This window comes from Lethenteron reissneri, chromosome 34, assembly GCF_015708825.2.
Source record: "Lethenteron reissneri isolate LAM-NWPU_2019-01 chromosome 34, ASM1570882v1, whole genome shotgun sequence".
NCBI lineage: Eukaryota > Metazoa > Chordata > Hyperoartia > Petromyzontiformes > Petromyzontidae > Lethenteron > Lethenteron reissneri.
In genome coordinates, this window is record NC_083812.1 from 5,139,048 (window position 1) to 5,163,302 (window position 24,255).

Below are 24,255 nucleotides of genomic sequence, written 5' to 3' on the forward strand. Positions count from 1 at the left end.
CGTGATTGTCTTCCCAGAAAGCAACTTCCCACGACTCCCTTTTACAGCGGTACATAAAAACCAATTGCGACCGTGCACATTTATATTCGAGACATTTCTTGAAACAAAAATAGTCGCTCCAAGCCTGGGGCGTGTCATTCAGACTGTCTCCTCGACAGACCTGTTTCCCACCTGAGGACGGCTGCTTGCGTTGTGGCCGAAACGTCGTGAGAATTATTTTATTATGTTTTATTTTAATCATTGTATTATTTCCATTCTACGTGACTTTACCGAAAGAACCAAGAAGTTGAATCTTGCTTTACACACGTATGGCCGAGCTCATCGCACTGCTTACGAAGCCGAGGCGGCCGAGTGTTCGGCGAGCGAGCGGTTTGCGCGACGCGGAGGCATTTGGGTCTCATGAGCTGCCCGGGGCAATGCAGGAGCGCTCCGAAGCGTGGCCACTTGCTTGGTGTGACATCGCTCGCACAAAGAAGGTCATCGTCTCAAATCCCAGCTGCAGAAAGGGGCCACAGCCCGAAATCCGTAAAATAAAAAAATAAAATAACAACTGTAAAAACCGCGTCTTTGCCCATCTATTGAGATCACGTCTCCTCTGTGTGAAAGACAAGGCAACTGACGTCAGCAGGTTTCTCAACGCAGTGTCGGGTCAGGCACATCAGCCCTCTCCGCTGCTCATTTGCGAGACGATAGTTTCGCAGCAATGCAGACGGCGGGAGGGGGAGGAGGAGGGGGGGAGGAGGGGAGGGGGAGGAGGAGGGGGGAGGAGGGGGGAGGAAGGAGGGGGGAGGAGGAGGGGGGAGGAGGAGGAGGGGGGTTCGAGGCAGCCAACAAACTGAGTGCGAAACCAGAAGGGGGCATGAGCAGCAACTTTGCCCCAACCTTTGCATGGGAGGGTACAGCTTTCTACGTACTGTATGTTGAATTTCTTTCACACCGTACCTTGCCAACCGTGCTAATCGGAGGAGCGGGGGGAAGGACAAAAAGCAGTTCTTATGTTGTGTACACGGATTTTATAGGCTCCAACCCCCCCGCCCCCATATCTAATTGACCCCCCCCCGTGTCCTCCCATTTAAAAATCATTCCCCCATGCGCCCTGGGCTTCATTTCCCAGTCTGGAGTAGGCACGCAAACCTGGTCGTGGCTCCAGCTGCTGGATAAGCGGACACATTCTTCGGGCCGCCGACACGCACAGACCCGGCTGGAATGAAGCCGTGCGTGTGCCGTTGCAATAATTGAAATAAAAAAAAAGAAAACCACTGGGTCATAATTGGTTTCTTGTGGGTTAGGTTGTGTAAAAAAAAACAAAGTGTGTGTCGTAAACCCTCCTCCACCCGACACAGTTAATTAATACAAGTGTCGCGGGAATAAAACGTGAATATTTTACAACTGCATCAGCAGCAGCAGCAGCATCACTACCGGTGTTGTTGTTGGTGAAGGAACGTCACGAAGTTGAGATGGGTAACGACGTGTCGCTGGAGATTGCATCCAGCATCGTCAGCTTGTTAACAGGAGCTCAGATGTCGAGATCGTCCCCCCTCCCCCATGCAATTCGTGACATTCAACTGCAACAACAGCACCGGTGGTTCTGCTGCAGCAGCAGCAGGAGTACATTTGGCACGCTCGATTGACGCGACACGTTCATTAATTGGTTGTAGGGGGTGGGTTTACGACGCGCATTTTTCCACGACCCCAACTCCCCCCCCCCCCCCCCCCCCCCAAAAAAAAAGAAACCAATTACGAATCGGAACATTGGCCGTGAAAGCCTACGTTATAAAACCACCGGTATTCACAAGCAGAGCCTCGATTAGCCAAGAGGAATTCGTCAAGGTCCAGCGCAGAATTTCTCAACTCCATTACGCATGACCCGCCCACGGCACAGATTTTTTTTTGTGATTACACAAACCTCCCGGCGCGTGCAATGCGAAGCGGCTTTCTCTTTGCTTGCGAACGAAAGACCGGTGATGACAGCCTAGCAGTGGAGTCGATGGCTACTAGTGTAATGTACCCGAGTGGCAACTATCCCAAACACCCACTCCGTTGTCAATTAAGCCGCCTCATTAGCATGTACCAATGCGTCGACACACCGATGAAACTATTACGCTCGTGATGCACGCATCGAATGGTGCGCGTGAGAATGATTGCCGATTCGTGTCCGCTACGTGTTTTGTTTTCGTAATGGGTTCGCGTGATCAACAAGGCCAACTTTAGGCGCTACAACATTTACCACAAGCTCAGAAGACAACGATCACTTCGCACACCAAATCGTGACCCCGGCTTTGTGCCCGGTGAATTGCAAATCTGCCTTGTTGGACAACAGTTATGGTATACGGCTATTGCGGGATGGCTGATAAAAATGTGCCTTGAACAGGTGGCAAGTCAAGGTCACGGGACCTTTCAGAGACAAAGCCCCATGCAGCCCGTTCACCCAGCAACTCTAAGCGTAACCCTTGACCTTTACTGCGGCCTTGCACCCCTTTGGTTCTCAATCTTTAAAAAAAACCGTACTATGTTAATAAATACATAGGGGTTAAATGAAACAAAGTCGTTGTATTTACGTGGCCGTGCTTAATTTGTGTTTTCGATGATTTACCTTCTAAAAAGAAATCTGTCCGTGTCTCGCACTCCCAGAAAGGGCATCTCGCACCCCAGGTTAAGAAGAAGAAGAACCACTGGTTTAGACCATCGGTGTGACACGGGGCCCAACAGGCGCATAATGATTCCCCCCCCCACTGCCCCTCCAGAGATTCGATTTAACTCTTCGGGGTCACGATTTGATTCGAGAATCAATTATTTCCATCTCATATTTTTCCATCGCATAACGCATCGTGTCTCATAGGTTCCATCCTGTTGGTACAGTTTTGTTCGTTCCATTAGCCTAAATTCAATAATGTAACAATGCAATGATGCATCTAATTCAGCTGCGCAGTATCATTTAACGCACGATTCAACGCATATTCCACAGACGTAAGACGCGATTTGAATCGGTTAATCTATGGACGGTTACGTGCCCGGGGCTCGGTATGTTCTCAATAGAAGCTTCGCATTCAGCCACTAAAAAAAAGAGAAGTCTACCTCGCTTCTTGCGGTCTCGTTTTGTGCGATTTCGCGCTGAATATGCGCATCACCAATTTATACCCATAGTTCGCTCTGCGCGGTTTGAATTCGCTCAACATGCGGCTATGCGGGTCGGACGTGGGACAACATTGTTTGTGTGCATTGCATTCGCTCCTGGGCAGACATCCGTCTCGTGCCATCTACTTCTCTCGCACAAAGCGAGGGAAGCCCGTAACGCTGTTCCTCGTGCCGGCTCGGATCAAGGGGCAGCCGCGCGCGAATTCGTGAACTGCCGAACCGTGGCATCATGGAAGTGGCACAGGCGGGGGTTGTGGGCCCTCCGGGTGGTGCGAGGTGGACCCTGGGTCCTCCTACCTTCTACGACCTCCCCTCTAGCAGCACACAGCCCGTGCTCAACAGGTGCCACGTTCTTCTGTGCGGAGCCAATCCTTTTTTTTCGTACGAATTCAGTAACCCCGCCCGGCCGCCCCCCCCAACAATCTTTCAAGAGTCGCGATGCACTTTGCGGTGAATACGAGAGACGGTGGCTCCTCAATAAATACGAGCACGGAGCGGTCCTTACATAGCCGCCCGGTTGCCGACCCCTGGGCGACACCACAAGCCCGCTCGTAAGAAGATTTTCATGCACCGCCCCGAGCAAAACCGCGGTGACTTGCGTGACAAGCGACGCTCGGAAGCCAACAATAGCACGGCTCAACACACACTTCCCCCAAAAAACCCACTTCTCCCAAAAAACCCACTTCTGTTGGGCCACGTGAGCGTCTAAACAACTTTGGATTAAGATGTTCCTCTGAAACGCGTGCTACCCACCACCACCACCAAACCTTTCCATTGCACTTCCTAACCTCTCGCCCTCCCTCCCCTCTATTATGAATATTGGTAGCGAAAGTTAACTACTACGCATATTCTTAGGTTTTTTCGGTAAAGTCACGTAGGTAAAACAATAAAAATTAATAAAAGTAAAATAAAAATCACTACGTTATTTTATTTTTATAAATTTTTATTTTTTTACCTACGTGACTTTACCGAAAAAACATAATAATATGAATAGTTGCAGTCACGAAAGCTTCAAATCTAGAATTAACTACTACGCGTTGAAACTAAAAGCTGTAAAAACGTGTCCACTTCTTCGACACGAAACGCTGGTGCGAGGTTGGGGGGTTGACCCATAATCCCACTCCGCTGCCCCCAGCCAAATGCGTTTAGGTTGGCAGATCCGTAAACTCTGCAAATGTTTCGCAGAAGATTACCATTCTGCTGTGTTCCTCCGTGCACTGCAGTATCTAAAAAAACAACTCTCTCGCTACTTACTTTATGCTTAGCCCGAGGCTTCACTCCGACCCGTTGGTTTTGTTCTCATGGCCAGTCACGTTCAGGGTCTTTAGGTCGAGGTGGGGATTGTGGTCATTATAATCAGAGTCGTGCTCGATGGATCTCATTCAGTCATTTGGTCAGAAACTTAAAAAAAATAATGAAGAACTTCCGCTGCCCGACGAACGCTTTGACCACGGATGGGAAGATTGGCCACGGCGCAACGGGGGTGGTGGTGGTGGTGGTGGGGAGCTGCTCGGCCGGGCTATGGGGGCCCGGGGTGGACAGTCTGCCCCGGGCCCTCGGCAAAGACGACGGCGGTGGTGGTGGACTCACATCACGTGACACTCGCTCGCTCACAAGAGGCGAGGCAAACGAAGACGACGGCCGGGCCCCGTTACTGGGTCGAATTCGTGGCGAGCTTTAACAAAAACTACATTCATTACTTTTTTTTTTATTCTTATTTGTTGTTTGGGGGGGGGGGGGGGGGAGTAATTATTGGAAAGGGAACGGGCGGGGAAATCAGTGGCACCCACGCCTCCTATCCAGTCAATCGCAAACGAAACTTCACGAGCCGACGACATTCGATATTGGCCCAGATATTAAAACAAAAAGGATGCGATGTATAATATACATGTCCTGTCGCCACGAGTACATTTTCCAGCACCCGTGACGTGCCATCACAAACATTCGGCGTGTAATGATGCACATATTAATTAAAACTGAGCCTAACACTCACAATACAATGCTTTGAATCGTGTGTGTGTGTGTATAAAATGATCAATTTAGTTAATTTCATATCTGTGGTAATGGAGTCAGGGCGACTCCGCCAGCCAGCAAGGGGCACATGTAACACAATGCAAACATGTTTTAAAAAAAATACATCTTAAATCAAAGCGAGATCTAACATCGTGACAATTCCCCGACATCAAGGCAGGCGAATCGTTAAGATGCCCAACATCGATGCCATCACAAACGTAGCGTCGTGCACGTGGTTGACATTTTTATTATAAGCTCGGAGGAGAGGTGTGCAATTCATTTTTGGAATAGCATTGGCTGTTGGGCGTTGGAGGCTTCAACGTTTAAGTTTTTATTCTAGATTTGAAGCTTTCGTGACTGCAAGGATTCATACTCTTAGTTCTTTTGGTAAAGTCACGTAGGTAAAAAATAGAAATTAAAATTAATAAAAAATAAAATAATAAAAAGCAAATTTTTTAAAATAATTTTAATTTCATTTTTTTACCTACGTGACTTTAACGAAAGTTTTAGTTTTTACTTTAAATAGTTTTGGACCCGCAGGAAGCCCGATTAACCTGCGTTCTGGTGCCAGGACTCAACACCAGCGACTTGCAACAGACACGGCGCTCCCCCCCCCCCCGTCCCACCACCAAACGGCTCCACATAACCACTACCCCACCGCCCCCTAATCCAGGTCGCATTGGGGACATTAAAATGTTATAAGCAGGTATGCAATACGTAAAAAATACTTTCTAAAAACGTACGGACCCCCCCCCCCCCCCCGCCTGCCAATAATGTTCATCTTATTACGAAGCACGCAATATAAATTAAACATTCTTTTTTTATTTCCAACAATGTTGGGGTTTTTACTTTTGCCGGTATGTCAAAAAAATCAAGGGGGCATTTTTATAGATATTTTTGTGAACGTAACAAATACCGCCCAAGTGGAAATTACAAAACGCCCAGGGGTAGAAGCAAAAAAATGTGTGCAGAAAATAAATTAAGAGCAAGCGTCGTTTCAAACTTCAAATTCTCGTCGTACAAAGCCACCAGGAACAAATGTTGAAGCTTTATGGTCAACATGAGGTCCATGCCATACGCACGCGCAGATACATTTGGTCGCATGCGTGTCGTACATATTATATTTAAAAAATACACTTTCAAATCTGACTTCCAAGACTACGGCTGATCCATAATTCCATAGGATTAAAGTGGGACTAATACAAATGATCAGAGATGGTTTGTGCAAAAAAAAACCTATAATCATGAAAAATGGTTCGTCCCCACCCTTCCACATTGAACTATAATGCAATTCAAAGTTAATCTCAAACTCGCATTGGCAGCTATTACGAGGCCACAACTGTTGGATATTGTAGGCAGCATATTGCATTGTTTCTGGGATAGGTGGTGGGGTGGCCGGTAGGGCTGTGGAAGAGGTGGTTCAATGGTCATTCGTCATTATAAACACAACGTGAATCACACATCAGACGGGGGGAAACCAAGCAAGCATTGTGGTGACTGTTGAGCCAAGGTGCTCTTGCGCAACACAAAAACAAAACATAGATCCCACACGAAGGGGTTGGGTGGCCAACACCACGCCCGATCGCCTTTGTCTCCCCAGTGGCGATGTTTTTACAAACCGCACCAGGTACTCCTGAGGCCGAGTCGACCTAGGGGAGGCCCAGGATCGGTTCAGATAATCGTCACCGGTGTTGGCCGCGAGTGGTAATCGAACTCCGGCCGCCGGGTTCGTAGCGCTAACCGCTACACCACCGCGTAACACACACAAACAGGCCAGCGCAAACAAACGAATGAAATCATAACTGCGCCGGACGTGAAGACGCGCAACCGTAGCCCTTGTAACAACAGGAGGTACTGCTTAAAATGTAAATCAAACATTCAAAAGGCAACCGAGACCAACAGAACTGCATCTGCAAAAGAACGTTCGCTGCCCCTCCCCCCCGCCTATCTAACATTGCCACCTCCACCTCCGGCTGCCACCCCTGATGACACGCAGAGAGATTATTGCAGTGGGGCCCAGCTCTCTACCGTAGTAGAGGGTGCGTGCGAGGGGTAACGCAAGAGGGCACACCGGAGCCGCGAGCGAGTGGCGGCACGGTTTGCCTCAACCGCTCTCGGCCTCGGTTGGGGACCCGTTTCATCTCGCCGGAAGGTGGATCAAAAAAAAAAATCGCTCGCCAGCTCCGACATTAAATGCAATGAAAGTAAAAAAATGTTCCTTCGGGGAATGGGCGGTGGGGGGTAAAACAGAAAGTTTATTTTATTAACATTATTCTTTTTTTTTTTAAACATGGATGTTTGGTTTTTAAAAAAATCCACGGACGAGAAAACCCTCGCTGCGAGGTGACTGCGCGATGTGCAGAAGCGAGTGCAACTTTTGACCGTTGAGACCGCGAAAGCAAATCTTCACGATTCCGCAGAGAAAAACAAAAAACATAGGACATTTTCATTTCTTCTCATTGCAATAACAAACAGAGCCCCCCTGATGACACATTTGGACGAATCGACATTTGGTACATTAAAGCATTTCAGAGACGAGGCGGAGGGGATTGAAAACAACCACGGGAATAAATTGACCGCGTCCCCGAGCGAGCGAGAGCGCGAGCGGTGTTCCTTCCTCGGCACCGTGACGGTGAGCGAGCTGCGTGGACAAACGAGATCGTCGTTCGCGAGCGAGCGTCCGGGTTCACGGGAGGGCGGCGCATGGGGAAGGGGCGGAGGAGCCCGTGCAGAAATTCCACTCGAAGCGGTCGCGGTCGGAGAGCGAGGATGGACTTGGGGGGGGGGGGGAAGGGGGGCTTCAGCCCCACGGCGGACGCAGTGGGAGGAAAGGGCGCTCGATTCCACATCGGCGTCCCGCTGCCGCGGTTGGGAGGCGTTCAAACTGCAACTCCAAACTGCTCCGCGACCGCTTCTCAACTGTAAAGGATGGGAGAGAGCTGCACCCTCTGCACTTTTCGTCTTTTCACCCCCCTCCGCTAGTAAACTTTGTACATGGTATGCACGTGTGAGTGTGGATGTGTGCGCACGCACGTGCGTATCAGGCACGTGCCGAGAGCGACAACCTATTAAGGCCAGCACGTCACACAACGAGGGGATAGGTAGAGGGAGGGGTATGGTGGGGCCAAATCATAACAGGGGAGCGGTAGTGCAGCGGTTAGCGCGTTGCGCTACGAACCCGGCAGACCAGAGTTTGATTCCCGCCCACAGCCAATACCAACCAGCAACAATTATCTGAACTGGTCACGGGTCTCCCCTAGGTAGACTGCCTCAAATGAGTACCTGGTGCGGTTTGTAAACATCTCCAAGAGGAAGACATAGGCGCGGCCGGGCATGGTGCTGGCCGCCCACCCCCGTGTGCCGTGCCGGCCTTCATAGTTGCTTGCTAACAGTACTTGCCCCGACAGTCTGTTAAGGCTATGGGGGGGTGTTTTGTCTTTGTATCAGGCACGTGCTGCGAGCGATAACCTATCAAGGCCAGTGCGTCGCACAAGAGGGGATAGATAGGCGGGTGCACGGTGGGGCCAAATCACGAACAGGTGTTCATTTTAGGTCGAGTCGACCTAGGCGAGGAGGTCTGGACCAGGTTCACAAAAGCCACCCGTCACCCGAAGGTCAGCGGGCTCTCTCGTCTTGCGACGAACGCGTGCACTCGGAGCAGTCAAAGCGGTTTGGGAAGGAGCGCCAACGGGTACACCGAACATCATTGCATTGAATCTATTATCACACGTGATCAGCACATGGGACTAAGGTGGGGGGGGGGGGGGATAGATTCATTAACAAGTCAAGCGTTGGGTTCGTACCACGTCAGAGCATTTTAGACTGTCCCAGAGCCGCGCGCCGTTCCCCGAGGCATGTGCAGGGGGCCCCCACCCCCTCCCTCCCTCCCTCCCGCACTGGCCACGTGGGGCCAGGCCAAGTCGGTCAGTATACAACACAACAAACTCTTTCTCACGCGCCAAGCACGGACAGGGCACACGCTCAAGCGTGCTCGGTGGGGGGGGGGGGGTCTCACCCACAGCCTCGCTGCCAGGTTTAGGCGACGCGGCTCAACACCGGGGGGGGGGGGGGCGGGGGGGAAATCGGCACGAGCAGTTTAATGGGGCCGGTGGGTGGTTGAATTGGTGAAGTATCAGAGGAAACGATTGGAATGCGTTTGATTATCCAATTAAATAAACAGAACACAAAAAAAGAAATCACGATGAATTGGCAACAAAACACGCCAAAACAACAATATATATATAATTTTAAAATTTGCTTCTCTTCACAGTACATTATGTCCTACAAGCGTTGCGTGTGAGTAAAACCGTCTGGTGCGATATAGGAAGAAGAACTTTGCTCCGCTTACTGTCCGTTTTAAACCTCAGGATGGACGCGCCCGGTCGTCCCAGGTGCCGGAGAATATTTCGGGAAAATGCCAATCCGGAAGGATGAGAGGGGAGGGGTAAAGGGAGGCTTGGCCTGGGATGGATGGATGGACGAACGGACGGGAGGGAGAACGGTTGGGGGCGGCGTAAGGTGTGTGGGCAGGTGAGCCGGTGGGGCGAGTGGCCAGACCAGCAAGCGGGCAGGATCACGGCACCCAGGGGGTGGGTGGGGGGCATAGGAAGGCAACGCCTCTCTCCTCACAGACCTCAACGACTCACCAAGTCGCCTCAACCCAAATCCCCCTCCCTCCGTCCATCTCTGCCTTGGTGTGTGGGGGGCAGGGGGGGGCAGGACGGGGCACGCTCACTCAATCTTGAGGCTTCTCCTCTGCGGCCTGAGGTAGGCGTCGTAGAAGAAGTGGCAGAACAGCAGCAGGTAGCTGAAGTACATGAGCGAGGACCACACGATGTTCTCCACGTAGGAGGAGCACTGGCCCAGGCGCATCCAGCGGTAGACGAGCACGTTGACGAAGCAGCCGAGCACCATCTGCCCGATCTGCGTGGTCGTGATGAGCATGGCGAGCAGGCGCGGCACTCGCATGCCGGCGGCGCGCATCGCGTAGTACGAGTACATGACGGCGTGCACCCCGTAGTTGACCGTCATGAACCAGCCGCCGCCGGCCACCATGTCCTTGTAGGAGTACCAGGAGTAGAGCAGCACCGTCACGTGGTGGTACCAGTGCAGGAAGATCAGCTTCTGCTTGCGCAGCACGATGAAGATGGTGTCTCCTGCGTGCGCGCGCCGGGGAATGTGTGGAGGTGGGGGGGGGGGCGGCAAGGGGAGGCGTTGAGTTGGGGAGAAGGTAGGTAGAGGTTGACGTTGAAATAGTGAAGCAATTTGATGCACGGGTGGGAGATGGAGGGGGACGGCAAGACAGGGAGAGGAACGTACACAACGAGACGGGGGGGGGGGGGAGATAGAAAGATAAATATGCAGGTAGCGAGGCAGGCAAACCAGATGTGAGGTTCAAGGAGCAGATGATCAGATGGGTAGAGAGATGGAGAGAAAGGGGCAGAGGTGCGAAGAATTAAAACAAAACGGACGTTGAGAGCAGCAGTGATAATGTAACAACCAAAGCTGGTAAATATATTAAACCAAATAAATATAACTACAATATTAGTCCCATTATATCAGGCCCCACTTAGTTGCTCTGCTATAAACGCAATGCAGGATTCGCATGCACCGTGCCGACGTGTGCCAACGCACAGGATGTACTGTTATGTTTGACAAATTCATCAGCTTCTTCACCCACGACGCATTGCAATGCGTGCACGGCACGCACGAGCTGGGGAATTGAATAACCCAAGGACAGACGAACCTAAATATCCCTTTCATGTGTAGGGATGTTAGAAAGAGGGCCGTTATGTATGGCAGTCTATGGGAAAGAAACACAGTGGGCGGGGCTACGTGTGTGCACAGGGAGGTGCCCTCTGCGACGTCCGAGCCAGACACCCTGGGGGGGGCTGGTTTGGCGTTATGATCCCCCGGGGCCCCACCCCTCAGGGAGGGTTGGGTATAAAAGGGGACGTTATATGGGCTCGGGAGTTAGTTATGTTATAGTTAACTAAGAAGACTGAAGACGTCTTAGATAGAGCCCTGGACTCCCTCGTTCGATGTCCTTGTCAGGGCCGAACAGGACCGAGCCAGCGGCGTGGTCCCGAAAGCCAGAGCCGGTGCTCTTCTAAGAGCTGGTCTGGGACTCCGGGTACCGGCCCGACTTACCAGTGTCGGGCCAAGTAGCCTCCCCTAGCCCAGTAGTGGAGGACTGTGAGGTAGGCTAGGACTTAGCCAGGAAGTGTATCCTTAAGCTAGTCGGGTGAGGGGGCCGATACCCCCTCCAGTGCTGTATGTCACATACGAGTTGTGTTGAATAAATATCCGTGTGCCTCCACCTCGGCGTCAAGTGTCTTCACCGGTACTTCACATGTACATTTCGAACCTCGTACACAACTGAATCACGTGGGATTACTTTGTTTAATTCCTAGACGGCATGCGTAAGCATGTCGCATCGGCGGCTGAAGGGTGTAAAAAAAAAGTATAATATTACGTTTGGTTAAATAAATAAAAAATGTTATCCCCAGGACGGCTCACGAGCCGTCCGCGCAACCGCGACAGACGACTCGTGGCCAGACGCCAGCAAAAACATTTTGAAACTCTTTATTTTACCAAGCATGGCCCACCGAGCCTTACAGCTTTTTTTCAGAAGCGATCTTGGCCACGAATGATAGCCCAAATAAGTGAATTATCGTGCGAAAAACGTACGTCGGATTCTCAATGTGGGAGGGAAATACCGGAGGACCCGGGAAAAATAAATCCACGCGACCATAGGGAGAGAGACACGCAAACTCCAAATATAAAGGCGTCAAGCGTCGGGATCGAATGACACAGCTTTGTAACGGTTGCATATTTGATCGCGCTGGTGGGCCAGGGAGGGATGCCGCCTTTGCCAGGGTTGTTGGCTTCGTGCCCTCCGCTACCCCCCTGTACACACACTCCTGGCAGCCAAGCGCTGGCGCGTGATACACGGCAGCCGGGAGACAAGGGTAAGCCTGCCTACGGAGGCAGTTTCACAAAATTGCCGCTGCTCCAGTCCAGCTTGGCACGAGCGGAGGGCAAAAAAAAAACGGCACGGGCTCGACAGCGCCGAGGCTCGTGCTGAGTTGGCTGCCAACGCCGTTGCGCTGCATTTTTTTTCCTGCTCGTTTATCTTCCATCCTCCCCTCCCCTCCATACCCTGCGGTGGGGGGGTTATTTTTGTTTTCCCAACGTTATGTTCCAGTAGCGGTGCTTCCCGTGTCGTGCCGTGAAATGGAACCTCTCGCGGTGGGGCAGCCGCTCTTCGTCAGCCTAACGCGTAACCCACTCTTGACTTCACACAGCGAGGGGTTTTAGCCTACAAGCGCGGTGGCGAGATGTCGACTACCTCGTCTGGTGTACAGGAGGTCGTGGGTTCGATCCCGACCCTGACGCCTGCTGCTGTATATTTGGACTTTGCGTGTCTCTCTCTCCCCGTGGTCGCGTGGATTTTTCTGTGTCCTCTGGTGTTTCTCCGCCCCACATTTAGAAGCATACATTTAGAGTATTTGGCTGCTATAAATTTCCACGTGATAAGCCACTTTGTTGAGCTATCATTTTTGTGGCTAGGTCGCTTGTGAAAAAGGGCTATTAAAAAACCTGGTAAAATAAAAATAGTTTACAGTTTCGTTTAAATCACCATGAATGTGCACGAGTTCTCATAAGATCTCGGAAGGTGAGGAGGGATGAGCTTGGTTACTACTTGAAATGGGGTGACCCCACAAGTGTGTAGCAGGTGTTGTAGGTTTAGTGACTGCAAGGGGCCAGGATTGAGTCTGCCTGTGGATTGAATTGACCTGTGCGCAGCTTTGAGTGTGATCCCCCCACATGTATTTTCTCCAGGTACTTCAGCTTTCTCCCACATGCCAGACACTCGTAAATAATACTGGCCACAAATTGTAACACAGGGCTCTTGAAAGAGGGCATTCCTGCGTAAATAATAAGCATATTATTATTGCCATAGGCAATGCATTCAACCATAACGGTAAACAATTTAAATAGCAACCCACGAATCGAATTGTGACCAAGAAATCGTCACAATTCAACAAACCACGTAATGGATGAATCACTAAATGTCTACCAAACATGGCCATGACGTGCCAGCGGTAATTTAATTGTGTGGTTGTCCCTTCAGTGGCAATCCCCTCCATCTTTTACCTGCGAGCACGTGACACAAAAGGTCAGCCCCGGTTCCCAAGCCTCAGGGCTTACCTAGCTCGGGGGCCTTGCTCAGCACGAAAGCGTAGGCCCAGAACTTGCTGACGGGCCCGTTGTAGAAGCTTTGGTCGCACACAGACTGCTGCAGGCCGTTGGTAGAGAGGATGTACCACATGTACGCGCCGGTTCGCACGGCGCCGATGATGCTGCAGGAGAAAAGCGCGCGGAGAGGGGGAGGCGGCAACCGTCAGCGTTGGCAAGATTTTGCACACACGTGACCAGGGGTATAACAACACATTAATTAATAAATGGATTAAATCTATTCTCAAGCTTACGGTTCTCACATGTCAAAATGTGCAAGTGGGAATATATGAATTATGGATTCTGCAAATGTATATGCTTTTTGGGCAATAGACCGAATAAAAAAAAAATGGCACAAATGAGACGCAACCAACAATTAAAAAAATGCAATTCAAACAAAAAGGTGGGAGAAAAAAAAGCCGGATTTTCAAGTCGAATCTCGGCCCATCCATTAACTGGCGGGGGGAGGGGGGGGTGATCGTTACATGCCTGCTGCTGCTCACCCCATCAGCGCTAACGAGCAGAGGAGTTATTTTTACCGACACTCAGACCAAGGATAGATTTTTTATTTTACAACAATTGCCCCGTTTTTTTTTTTTTAAACCGACACCTTGCTTCAGTGAGAGGGGCAGTTATCGTGAGATGATTAAATCGATTTCCAATTTGGTCACAACGGAATAATGGACATCCTGAAAACCATCCAAAATCAAGATGATCACAGGGTAAGCAGCAACAGCTTCCTAAATTATCCCTGTTTGTGTCGCCTTTGACGGAGAGACACATCAAGAAGAACTCCAAGAACTCTACGGTGAAAAAAAGCTATGAGAAACATGCAATTTGAAAATTTGTACTCGTTTTTCAATCCGGTGGGGGGAGGAGGGCCTTCCTCCAACGCCGTTGTTGGTCACGAGGTTTTGGTCGTCAATACCTCGGCGTACTGCCGAGTGTGGATTGGCAAAGAAGGAGGGCCCGGGTTCAAGGTAGGTTCGGATATTATTCGCAGGTGACGCTAGCCATGACCAGGGCGATTGAACTCTGCGCTCGCTGGGGTTATAGCGCAGTACCCACAAAGCCACCTAATTATGTCTAAAATGTAAATGTGTTACTCTCCATTGTAATCGTTGATCAATCCATTGGCTCTTAGCTGGGTTTAAATCGATTCTAGTGTATTCAAGGGTAAAGGTTGATTTCGAAACATTTTATGGACCAAGTCACTGACGGAGTTGTACAAGTCAGGGCAATGAAGTCAAGAACAACTGCGTCAACAACTTTGATCTTAAAACACACAAAGGCGTGCTCACCAACAGCAGGAAGGCACCGGACTCTCATCACGCCTTCCATGCATACATAGCCCTGGGACCACGACATTGCACGTAACACACAGCTCTCGGCACCACGTCGCAGTGAAAACCGAGAAGCTAGCAACGTCGCAGCAAGAGACGCGGGATCAAGTGCTGCCTGCTGAACATCCCCTTCAATATTTACACCGCGCGACAAAGAGCCGCAGAGCTCCCGAGCTGTGCCCACTGGCGCCAACATTCCCTTCGAAACGCAGCAAGGCAGTGGCTGTTGCCGAAAGGCGAAGGCTTTTCAAACCCGGCACGAGCCCTCCCGCAGAGGCGGCGGATCAAAGACGTAAAAATACAACAAGGGCGGTCAAGCTACAGCGACACAATACGAGAGGGCATCCTAACCAACTGTGGCAAACATTCCGCGAACAACCATGAACCCCCGCCCGCAGCCTTGAAAACAGCATCGTGTTTAATTGTTTAGCACGTCGAACCTGCCCGCCACCGTCACAGCGCAACCAACGAATCTGCCGCGCCCCCCCCCCCCGCCCCCGTCACGCGTTATTTGACCTACCCAGGGTTTGTTCGCTCCTTTATTTAAAAGACAGGAAAGGTGAGCGGCAAGTTGTCATGTTTGACACCAGGGTAGGACCTCGCGACAACATCATCTACGGTGGAGTTTCGCGAGGCCTTGCCACGCGCGCACACGATGCGATGTCAAGCGACGCAGGTCTGGCACGAGAACTTTCCTCGACAAGATCCAGATTTCAGCAGAGTAGCTCCTGCACGTGTGATAAACCTGACCGCTGGACATTCAAGGACTGCTCGAAGTTGGAACGCCGTAGGTTACACGCACTCCAGTGAGCGCGTGCCAGGCGCAGCGAGGGAGAATCCGAGATGAACAGCTCTCAAAGCGACGTTAAGCTGCGGTGCGCTTTGTTTGCCATAGTGCCTGACGATTCGCGCTACATCAGAAACGTCGAACTGTACACCAAGGGCACCGCAGTGACAAGATGTTAACTACCTCGCCTGGTTTACAGGAGGTCGTGGGTTTGATCATGAACCTGAAGCCTGCATATTTGGAGTTTGCGTGTCTCTCTACCCGTGGTCCTCCGGTTTTTCTCTCCACATTTTAAATCAACGTCATGCGTTTAGAGTACTTGCCAGCTATACATTTCCGCTTCGATGAGCTATCATTGCGGCCAGGTCGCTTCTGAAAAAGAGCTACAAATCTCAGTGTGCCTCACCCGGTAAAACAAAAAGAGTTAAGTTTACAGCTCAAGTATTCAGTTCCTTAAGAAGTTCCCAGCACGCGGTAGCAAAACGTCGGACATCGTGCCGAAAAACACGCGGTAACAACACCGACAAAACGGAGATATTTCAGCATGACCGTAAATAACCTAGGAGGGAAGTTCTATCGGTAAACACAGAACTCGGCATTCAATTTTTTTTCCTCTTCTCCTGTGGGAAGAGCAGAAAATGACCTGCGTTTCGTTTCCTCCGCTGCTCAATCCGTTCTGATGACATTACAGTTCTCACTTGGGCAGCGGGGGGGGGGGGGGGGGGGCCTTTCCCAAACGTCAGTCCTCGTGACCCACCCCCGTTCCATGCTTAACAAATCTTCGTTAAAATACAAATTAAGACGTTACACACACTGCATACGCCAGATGATCCTACGACGAAGAGCGTGCTAATTTAAATAAATATATTGTATTGTGTGAACCACGTCATGCAAAGAGCACCGATTCTATGAGAGAGGTATTATGCGTGCGCACGTATCTCAGACATGGAGCATGTTGGCACGAAGGTTAGCGCACCACGCTAAGAACCTGGCGGTCAGAGTTTTATTCCCGCTTGCGGCCAAGACTAGGTTGTGAACATTTGAATCGGTCCTGGGCCTCCCTGAGGTTGACTCGGCCTTAAATGAGTACTTAGTTCGGTGTGTAAACGTCAGCACCGGGGAGACTAAGGCGGTCCGGGCGTGGTGTTGGCCACCCACCCCCTTTAATAACGTGCAGGCCCGTCAGCAGGTGCTCGCTAACAGCACTTGCCCCGACAGTTTGTTAAATGCTACATGTGGGGATCTTTGTCCCAGGTATAGTAAGGAAAAACTAAACAATTTTTCATTTTACCAGGTAAGGCCCATTGAGCTATTAGCTATTAGAGGTCTGTTATTATTCATCCAAAACGAAGTCTTAACACGTTGAGGCCGTAATGTTGAACATTTTCTGGTGTACACATTTTTTCGTAAGCTTAGGTTGCTCGTGAAAAACTAAGCTAATTAAATTTTTATTTTATTTTACCAGGTAAGGCTCACCGAGCAATATAGCTCGTTTTCAGAAGCGACCTGGCCACAAATGATAGCTCAACGAAGTGGCTTATCAGGTGGAAAACTTCTAGCAGCCAAATACTCTAAAAACGCACGTTTCTAAAATGTAGAGGGCAAAACCGGAGGACCCGGAGAAAAATCCACGCGACGATGGGGATAGAGAAGATGGAAACTTGAAAATATATAGCAGGCATCACAGGGTCAGGATCGAACCCATTAAGTCATTCATACCAGGCGAGGTAGTTAACACCTCACCACTGCGGCATCCAGGTCAAGTGCACTCTACATTTTAATCAGTGCATTCAGCATAAAATGCAGCTGCTGTTTACCAATCACCAGGTGCATGCAGCATGCAATTACTTCATTTGCATTCGGACAAAGAAGACAAAGATAATCATGGAAGAGTGGACCATGGTGGTTCACGTGGACTGGATATTGGGAATATCTCTGCTGCTTTACAGAGCCGACACAAACAGGATAAGCAATAAGCCAGCACTACCACATGGATACTATTCCCAGAGCCGTTGGTTTTTTGGTAAAATTATTTTTACATTTTCACAGGGCAAATCCTTCATAGTAATACCTTTTTGAAACTAAAATTGTATCTATACTGGATCATCTTGATGAGAATTTTCATGGCCATGTTAGACAGACAGATGGGACTGAGTTAATGGATTCATGCTAGTTTGAAAACTAACTTCTTTAGAACTGCTTTGTGTTTAAGTTTGTTGTCCTTCCCCGAACCTCCGATTAGCACGGTTGGCTACGTACGAATTCGCGAAAGAAGTTCAACATAATATGCATTTATGCCTCCGAGCTTAGTTGGAAGGCTTGTAAAAGCAAGTGTACATGTCGCTACCACACCCATAACACCCAAATGTAGAGTTCTAACGGCGATCAGTAGCCATACACCCGTTTTAAGGATACCACTCACTCGCCATTTTAACCACAATTAGCGATTGTTAAGTTAGCATTTTCAGGTGTTGGTTTTTAGGCCACAATAATCTCTGAAAACAAAAGTCAACACATAATAAGAAGATGATGATAATGATGATAAAATATATAAAGCAATTTTTAACACAAATGTAGAGAAAACATTTCCAAAAAACGCACCACTTTTGTCATTAACACTCCTGTGTACACCATGTGGCTATTGGATTATCAGTATTGAATTATTTGTGTTTTTGGGCGATCTGGATTCCTCCCATTGCAGGGCCCTCCTAAAAATAAATGTCTTGAGAATTGGTGACATTTTAATTTTGTATCAGGCCATGGTCCTTCCTTACATCACTTCACAATGCAGTGCCCTGAAAACACTGGAGGAATTAAAGACATTGTACATTCAAGTATATCCTCTAATGATATTCTGGCTTTTTCATGCCCTCTCTCTGCTTTGAAGACGAGACAATGACCCACAAGATACTCTGGATAAATAGTGTTATAATCGAGTTTTCTGCTGGCTAAAGTTCCCTCCATCTCATCCAATCCAACTCCCCCCCCCCACCTCCACTTCATATGACACTCTCTCCCCTTCAGCTATAACTGGGGCCAGCGGCTCCGTCGAGAGAAGAGGCACAGCAGAGTAGAGGTTGCACAGAGAGCGAGAGTCCAAGCAGCCGACCCCGACGCAGTAACGGATCGTTTGGTGTCGAAGACGAACGGCCGGCGTATCTCGTGAGAACTCGCAAGCGATCAGTCCCGCCATTAAACGTTTTTTGTCCTCTCTCCGGGTTGGGTCACACCCTCCCGAAACAAGTTTTCAAGTTTCAAGTTTCATTTATCAGGTGTAGCCCTGTGAGCCATTCGGCTCTTGAATCGGGTGCAACCGCAACAAACAAAAAAACTAAAACATGAACAAGAAAACATCTCTTGTTCATGTTTGCAAACTCTTGTTCATGTTTGCGAACATGTATTTTGGAATAGGGCAAGGCGGGGGATTTCTTTTGTAGATATTTGGCCTATTGCTGCTCATCCTTTTGGTTCTCGAGATACACGTGCAACTTGACGATCGTGTTTCGCTAGAACCGACAGCAACGTGATGACGGTGACGATGACCGATGGGCGAGGGCCCCCCCTCCCCCACCCTTCGATGTCTCTCCCTGGCACCGGCTTCTCACCTGAACAGCGCCAAGCTCAAGGACCACAGCATGAGCGGCTTCCGGAGCTCAAACTTTGGCCGTTGCTTCATGGCATGCTGCCCCCAGAAGATGAGCACCAGGTACGCGATGGAGAAGAGGAACGCCTTCCGCCTGCGGTCAGGAAGGGAGGGAGAGGAGAGGGGAAAGAAAGAGAGGGAAACACACGTGCACCAGCTCGGGTCAGTGGTTGGGAAACCATCGGGCGCGCGTTCCATTCGCGACGCAAGAACCGTTACAAAATACTAATTTATCCCAAAACAGGGGTTTCTAGGTCAATGCTTTCTCATATATCAAAGAAAATCTCAATCCACCAATGGATGCAGAGACCTCCCTCCCATCCATGCACTAAAGTGATAAACACTTTTGCAATTTGTATTTCTAATTTTTTTAGGGGACTTGCTTACCCTTCCTATATTTTGCACTGCCATCAGTTTTATTGTTGTAGCTTTCTGACCCACCCCGACTGGACATCTGTGAAAAGAAGAGCTTCATAGTTCATCGGATTCCTCGTGCAGTCGAAATAAAGATTCTCATCGTGATGCCTCGTCGGTCATGAGGATGATTCTTTTCACCATACCTCACCCCGCTGGTCAGAGCAGGCTGCTAATAAGGGTGGTGTGGAGTGAAGCGGTCGGACCTCTTCCACGGTGGAGAGATGTTAACGAACTCGCCTGGTATACAGGAAGTCGTGGGTTCGATCCTGACCCTTACGCCTGCTGTATATTTGGAGTTTGCGCATCTCTCTCCGTGGTCGCATAGTTTTCTCCTGGTGCTCAGTTTTTTCCCTCGACATTCAGAAATATGCATTTAAGAGTATTTGGCTGCTATAAATTTTCACGAGATAAGCCACTTCGTTGAGCGATCATCTGTGGCCAGGTCGCTTCTTAAAAAAAAAGAGCTAAGATCTCAGTGGGGGCTTACTGGGTAAAATGAAAATGGTTTTAGTTTCGAATGTTACTTTTTCCACCGATATCAGCCTTGGCCAGGAATCCACCTTGGGTTACCGGGGTTCATACCACAGGGTGCTAACCACTGATTATACCTTCCTGCGATGAGATATGACCTACCATGTGTAGCTTAGTTGGACTCGAAACTCCCTGTGTACTAAATGCATTTATTTACAAAATATGAAAGGGATATACACGTCTTCTGCCGGCAAGTAGGTTAAGTTTTATTGGAACAACGCTTCCACATTTATATACATCCTATCAATCGACTGCAACTCAGTTAATCAAATCAAGTAAATTATAACCTGGTAATAGCAAGCCGAGGCAAGTGCTGGTAATAATAATAATGCCATTTAATAACCAGAAGAAGGTTGGGAGGTAATTGGAACACTCTATGGGAAGGCCTTGCATGCAGATATTTATAAAATTGCTCAGGGGTGTTTTGTGTGGATTTAACCAAAAACCCAAGTATATCAAGAGAAGAACACTCAAAATGTCCACACAGACGATCTGTACCGCTGTCATCTCATGGCCATCTAGCAAGGCGCGTACATAGTGGTGGTGTGTGGTCAGCACCAGGGAACCACCTTCACGCCACACCTGGCACCTAGTTTTATGCCGAGTAGATAGAGGCGGGGCCAGGATAAACACTGGACAAAAACAGGCACTGGTGTTGTGACTGCCAGCAAATAAACCCAGGCAGCTGCTATTTTAGTGTCGTACAATGACCACTACTTCAATACCCCACGCAGTGGCTTATAGACACACAGACGCACACACACCGTCTTCAAAATACACACTCGTGGCAAATGCACATTTCTAACAGCGCACAATACAAACGCAGTGTTTGAATAATTGAACGCAAGTAACAGAGGCTCATTCACTCACGGAGCTTCCAAAACGATAAATCGCAACCGTTTTCTGAGAGGACGCAGAACACAATGGCGGCGAGGAGGGGTGTAAATGACCTTCATTTAAACAACACCAGTGCCTGACCTTCATTTACAATCCCGTACAAGCCCACAGAGACTAAAAGTTTCTCGTCTTTCAAAAGGGAGCGCTTCGGTAAAGCGCAGAGACAAGGAGGTTAAAAAGCTAAGAACACGGGGATGGCGAAACACATTGCCAACCCCCCTCGCAGCAGTCCACGGGGAAGAGAGAGCGGTGGGAGTTTCTGGGTCAAGGCAGACTCGGCGTCACTTAGAAGGAGCTCTCGTGTTTGGCAGAGAACGACGCTGCAGTGCACGATACTGCCGCCAATACCCCCACCCCCGGCTTTGATAACGCACCTCCCACACACGTCCCAGATGTCATGATGCCCCTTTTATATGTTCAATGGTTGGCGGGGGGGGGGAGAATTTAATTGCAGACAAATCCGTTACCGGATGACAGGCAACACAAAAAAGTCAAGGGCACAAAAGAGCAAGAATTTCATTACAACAATTTTTTTTTTTAGCCATGACAAGTTAGACAATATGATTGTTGCGGGTGATAAATGCAAACAGGCTTGAGACAATGGCTTTGCTAGCGAATTAATTCAGTACGCATGCTGTGGTTTAGGAAAAATTATGTATTTAAATATGAATGTACCAGTTTCACTGTCATGATCGAAGCGGACGCAATGTTCGATCCCAGCGGCAAGGTGGGTTGGAAACTGCTTAGTCCTTCTGTGTGAACCAGAGGTCACTTGAAGCATCCGAGTTTGTTCTGTGATATGTATTTCAGAGCGGGCCATCATACCCTAACACACCAACGGTTGTATGCACGTTCCAATAGAAAAATAAACGGGATAAACAGTGGCACGAAAGTAGGCATTATTTCCAGGTCTCGCACAGCATCCACAAATTGTGGCAAAAAGATTCAACAACCCCTGCCATCATCTCCACACCGCTGGCAGACAGGAGAGAAAAAAAATCTAAACAGAAACTCCTGCAACCACCGCACACCGCTGCTCTTTGCTGAGATGGCACGTTTATTGAAATGCACAAATCCTTCAAACGGAGCCTTTTGAAACAAAAGCGTAAGAGGAACAAAAATATATTAATTTATTTCCCCGTCGGATCGATACCCAGGCGGTCTTCTCCCTTAAGCCAGGCGGGGGTAGCCCAACGCACGGAGGCAGAGAAGAACGTTTGTACCACGAATGTTGCTGCAGCACAAGCACGGCCCGGTGACCTCGGAACACGAACCGTAAGAACCGTTAGGTTTTTCTAAGAATGTCAGCATGGAGTCCTTCGATTCACCTTTGCCACTCTCGGCCACCACCCCACTGCATCATGCTTCCTTATTGGTCACACGAACGGTGGAACAAAGGGTGCATTTTAAATCTTGAAAGCAACGAGGCCCATGACTAACGGAGCCATTTAACAAACCGCCATTTGAGTTCTCAACGGCCCGGAGAGCGTTCTCGGGGCAGCTAGATCCTGCCACTGACGGGTGGTTTTTACCCAGACGCCGATTGAACGTAGGTACACATGCGTGTTGAACTTCTTTCGCACCGTACGTAGCCAACCGTGCTAAATCGGTGGCTGCGCTGGTACTTTTCCGCCGCGGTTGAACGCAGAAACTCCAATTTGAGGCCAATGTTGCCTCTCATTTGGTTCGAGGGCAATGAGAAACCATGACTCGACAACGCCTTAAGGGGACGGCCACTTTAAAAGTCCCCGCTTTTAAAGTGACAAGGACCTTGAATTGTGTTGGAGGTGAAAGAGCTCCCGGTAGGATTTTCGGATGCCGGGGACGTTGAACTCCTTACGCAAATGATTAATTGAACAAGCGAAAACGCTGCACAAGCACATCTAACGCTTCTGAGATCAAGCGGGTAAGGAATACAAAAAACGTTGGTAAAATTTGAAACCAAATGAAAGGCTAGATTTGAAGCTTTCACTTGATGCAGCAAATCTGGCTGTGACGGTTCCACCTGATGACGGAGACTTGTGTTGCCTCCTAAACGTCAGTGATTTTTTTGTTTTATTTTTTATTAATATTAATTTCATTTTTTACCTACGTGACTTTACCGAAAGAACTAAGAGTACAAATGAAAGGCGTTGTTCAAGTGTACATTTTCCAGGTGAGATATTGACGGGAAAACCCAACAAGAAAAAAACTGATTGCAGAGGAGCTGAGGATGCGGTAAACTTCAAGAGACAGAAAATAGAGAAGTTAAAAGCTGCGAATTTGGTTTCCATGGACGTGTCAAGGATGCAACGCACATTCCGCTCCAATTATAATGACAAGACCTCCGCCTGCGATGCATAAGAATAGCTCACTTAAGCAGATGCCGATTGGATATTCAGCGGACGTGCGACAAATTGTCGACTAGAATCGATTCTTTACGCTCAAGACGCGACAATCAAATCATGCCAGTGAGAATCGATCGATTACAATCTACGAATAAAATACATGTGACGTACGAGAAATAATGCACAAGCGGTTGCATTACAAACTACACCCGAAGGAATGGGACAAAAGTGATCACATTTATCATCGAATCGCACCGTAAGCGATGCCAATCCGTTGAATTGCTTATTGCTTTTTTATGTTTTTTATGTTTTTGCGTTGAATATTTTTTAAATAGCTGGGCCATTTGGGTCACCTCACAGCCAGTCGGCGTGACCAGTAATTTGCGCTCGGATTAATTCAGCTCCCTCAATTACCCCCCCCCCTCCTCCCTTCCCTGCACCCCTACAGTTAGATTAATAAGCAGGATTCAGCTCAAATGTTGCATTTTTTGTCATCTTGTTTAAAAACAACGAGGTTTGTATTATTTTCGTTTGCTCTTTTCATTTTACAACGTCCTTCACTCCAGCAGCCTGCGTCGGGGGTCAGATGTAAGGCGGTGCGCGCTGCCGTGGCGAGATGTTAACCGCTTTCCTAGTATACAGGAGGTCGTGGGTTCGATCCCGACCCCAACACCTGGATATTTGGAGTTTGCATTTTCTCATTCCCAGCGGTCACGTGCATTTTTTGGAGGTGCTCCGGTTTCTCCTCCACATTTAGCATCAACATACGTTTAGAGTATTTGGCTGCTAGAAATTTCCACGTGATTAGCCACTTCCTTGAGCTACGACATGCAGCCAGGTCGCTTCTGAAAAAGAGCATTATAGTTCAGTGAGCCTTACCTAGTAAAATAAAAGTTTAATAGGTTATCGTAACCTCACGTG

The 24,255-nt window shown here is 49.0% G+C and overlaps 1 protein-coding gene across 2 annotated transcripts in view; it reads right to left on the reverse strand.

Annotated features, from left to right (window-relative positions):
* Nucleotides 1-5,954: 5,954 nt before the first annotated feature.
* Nucleotides 5,955-24,255, reverse strand: part of LOC133350583 (elongation of very long chain fatty acids protein 6-like) — a 44,880-nt gene continuing 26,579 nt past the window's right edge. For both annotated transcript variants that reach the window (XM_061565071.1, XM_061565069.1), the window contains exons 2-4: nt 19,125-19,256; nt 13,363-13,514; nt 5,955-10,304 (exon numbers count right to left, since the gene is read on the reverse strand). In XM_061565071.1, the coding sequence (XP_061421055.1) occupies nt 9,880-10,304; nt 13,363-13,514; nt 19,125-19,195 (648 nt within the window). In that variant the 5' untranslated portion in view covers nt 19,196-19,256 and the 3' untranslated portion in view covers nt 5,955-9,879. The remainder of the gene's footprint in view (nt 10,305-13,362; nt 13,515-19,124; nt 19,257-24,255) is intronic.